This window comes from Punica granatum, chromosome 2, assembly GCF_007655135.1.
Source record: "Punica granatum isolate Tunisia-2019 chromosome 2, ASM765513v2, whole genome shotgun sequence".
NCBI classification, from domain to species: Eukaryota; Viridiplantae; Streptophyta; class Magnoliopsida; order Myrtales; family Lythraceae; genus Punica; species Punica granatum.
In genome coordinates this window covers 43,125,424-43,128,353 of record NC_045128.1, presented here as the reverse complement: position 1 = coordinate 43,128,353, position 2,930 = coordinate 43,125,424, and the positions used below count along the sequence as shown (strand labels likewise).

The 2,930-nt window shown below is 43.0% G+C and overlaps 1 protein-coding gene across 1 annotated transcript; it reads left to right on the top strand.

The window, feature by feature from the left end:
• The first annotated feature begins 615 nt into the window (after nucleotides 1-615).
• On the top strand, nucleotides 616-2,585 carry LOC116194203. Its single transcript, XM_031522955.1, has 3 exons — nucleotides 616-1,280; nucleotides 1,607-1,858; nucleotides 2,149-2,585. The coding sequence occupies exons 1-3, from the start codon at nucleotides 924-926 to the stop codon at nucleotides 2,452-2,454; spliced, it is 915 nt and encodes a 304-aa protein (XP_031378815.1). The 5' UTR covers nucleotides 616-923; the 3' UTR covers nucleotides 2,455-2,585.
• The last annotated feature ends 345 nt before the right edge of the window (nucleotides 2,586-2,930 follow it).

Below are 2,930 nucleotides of genomic sequence, written 5' to 3'. Positions count from 1 at the left end.
AAAGAGAAAATAAGACGAAAGCCAAACTTTTGGGTTTATATACACAAATAAATATATATAAGAAAAACCACCCCCGCGCGCGCGCACATATATATATAAGTATAGATAGTATAGATATATACCCTCCAGAATTATTTAGATGATTAATCTATATATATAGTAAAATGAATTGTGCTCGCAATACATGCGCATATCAATAAAATAAATATTACAGTTAATAAGATACAAGAAATAAATATATACAAATGAAGATTTGAAGAACACATATTATGAAAAGAAAAATAATGCAGGCATGTGATAATTAAAAATTTTAGCTTATAAAAAGGCATTAGTTGTTTAATCACAAAATGGCGACCAAAAAGATATATTTTTCACAAATTTAATATATTATAGTAAATAAAATAAATAATGGATGTTTTAACAATCTTTTATTTTACAAGTCCTTGCGCTTTATTATACATCTTTCAGTCTTTTCATCTATTGCTGAAAATTTATTATTCCAAATATATCATATTTATTGTATGTAATGTAATAACCCGTGCAATGGAAGGAAAAAAGAAAAAAGAAAAAAGCCAGGTGTCGGGGCTCAGCGATCAGAACTCTCCGTCCATAGACGAGTTCGGCAAAACTGCAAAACTTCCATGCAAGGCGCCACCTGTCCCCTCCCTCCTCCTTCCCTCCTTTCTTCCTTCCTCCCACACTGCAATGACGCAATCGCTCAGTTTTATTGCATTTTACAAACAACTCGTCAATTCATACACCTTCGTTCGTTCTTCATCCACTGCTAGCTGCTGCTGGGAATCAGTCGATCGAAATCCACAACCTGATCGATCCGTTTCATCTCATCGATCGTTATTGCTCTCCGTTCCGTAGTACTGGTCGATATATATATATATATATATATATATTATAGATCAATAATTATGGTGAAGCTAGCTTCGGCGAGGGAGAGCCGGATGTACGGCCCACGGCTAGCCAGGGACCGGTTCGAGTACATTAACGCCGGCCTCTATGTCTTCTCCGCGATTGTCCTCCTCGGCGGTTTCCTAGCCGAGCTATCCAAGGAGCCAAAGTCGGGCCTCGTCATCATCCTCATTGCACTGGCGATAATACTCTTCGTCAACGTCCACGACCTGATCGCGCACCTCGCTGGGATTGACTGCCGGCTGCCATTGATGGAGTTCGATGTGCAGCTCGCCCTCGTGGAGTTTGCGGTCCCACTTGTCCAGGCTGCTGGGTCCCTGCTCATGTTGCTCGGGATACTCTTTCTCTTCATACAGGTCCGTTCAGGATAAAAATAAATATATATGTGTAATCCAGTCGGATGCGATCCGTTATTTACTAACGAAACCCTTGCTAAGAAGATTATATATCATGATCGTCGTTCATACTGATCTTACACCCCATTTATCATCTAGTTGATTCGGTAATTAATTAATTAATGCTTCATTAATTGGACATGAATGAAGTTCATTGCTTGGCATCACTTCGGTCGCGCAATGCCGATTAATTATAGAGCAGTTGCAGTCTTCGCTTACGATGATTCTGAATCTATAAAAAGATCTGCTCATCACTGGTCGTTGATGGAGAATTACTTTGCGTGCAGGAGGAGAAAGGATATGGGTACTTCAAGTTGGAGAAGCACGCGTTGAACATGCTCGTCGCAGGGCCCGCCCTGTGGCTCCTTGGCTCGGTCCACAACTCGTGCCAGATCTACGAGAGGGCTGATGGGCACGCCCAAATATTGCAACAGACCGTCCACATCCCGTTCCTGATGGGAAGCCTGCTGCTCCTCGTCGGTGCTATCACAAATATGCGAGAACAGGCTAGGACGGTCCACCACGGCACGAACCTGATGGTAATCAACTAATTAAACTGATCATATGCCTCGAGTTCCTTCATGCGATTTTGGATGCTCCAAGAGCACTAGTTTATCCATTCTCAAAGGCCAGTTATCAGCAACTTGGTCTATAGCGATGGTGCAATGTGATATTGCCAATGTGGTACACTGTCATGTTTCCCATTAGTTTCCGGAGCATGAACAAGCTGGTACAATTTGAAGCAGTTAATGGCTTTCTAACATCCTCCCAAAGTTAGTTACTTATTCGGTGAATGCAATTCAAATAGTGCCGTTTCATGATCATGCAGGGAAGGACATTTACATGGTTTGGCATCATCGGTAGCGTGATGCTTATAATTGGGGGATTAGCGAACGTGGTCAAAGTGTTTAAGATGCAACAGGGCGGACTTCGGCTCGAGAAGCTGAGGGGAGGGGCTCATGAGCTTCTGCTTCAAGAAAGGGAAGGCCAAGTCCCTTTAATCCTGGAGGAGCAGGGGAGGCGGCGGCGGCAGGCCGAGGAGCTATCGCAGGCAACCGCTGCCCAAGCGGCAAGGGAGACAGCTGCACCGGCTGTGAGTACTCCTTATAAGGATGTTCTTGTTGGCCAAAGCTAAAAAAGGGTTCAGAATGTATTCAATACAACCATAGCGACTATACTGTACGTAGCTCTTATTTAACCTCGATTGGTCTGGATTAAATTTATGTTTCGGTGCAAGGCTTCGAAATTTTGCATGCTATTTCTTGATATGGACAGTTGGTTTTGGCTGCCCCATTTAGTTCCAAAGGCTAATCAACCAGTGAACAGATTGATCGATTGATCAATCATGAATGCTCCTAGTTCACACCGTTATATGTATCCATAAGGATTTTTCCCTCCTCAATCGATAAGATTTGTCGTTTGATCACCAAATCGGTGATGTTGTATGTTTGCTGTGTCCTGCCTTTGCAACTCTTCTTTTGGGAGGAATTCCAACGACAATTCCTGTAGGCGAAGGCATCACCATCTGAACTCCAATGACAAAACAGAGCAGTTTGGGGATGCCGCTAACACAGCTGAGCACGGCCCATGGATGCCCTGTGAATCCATTAA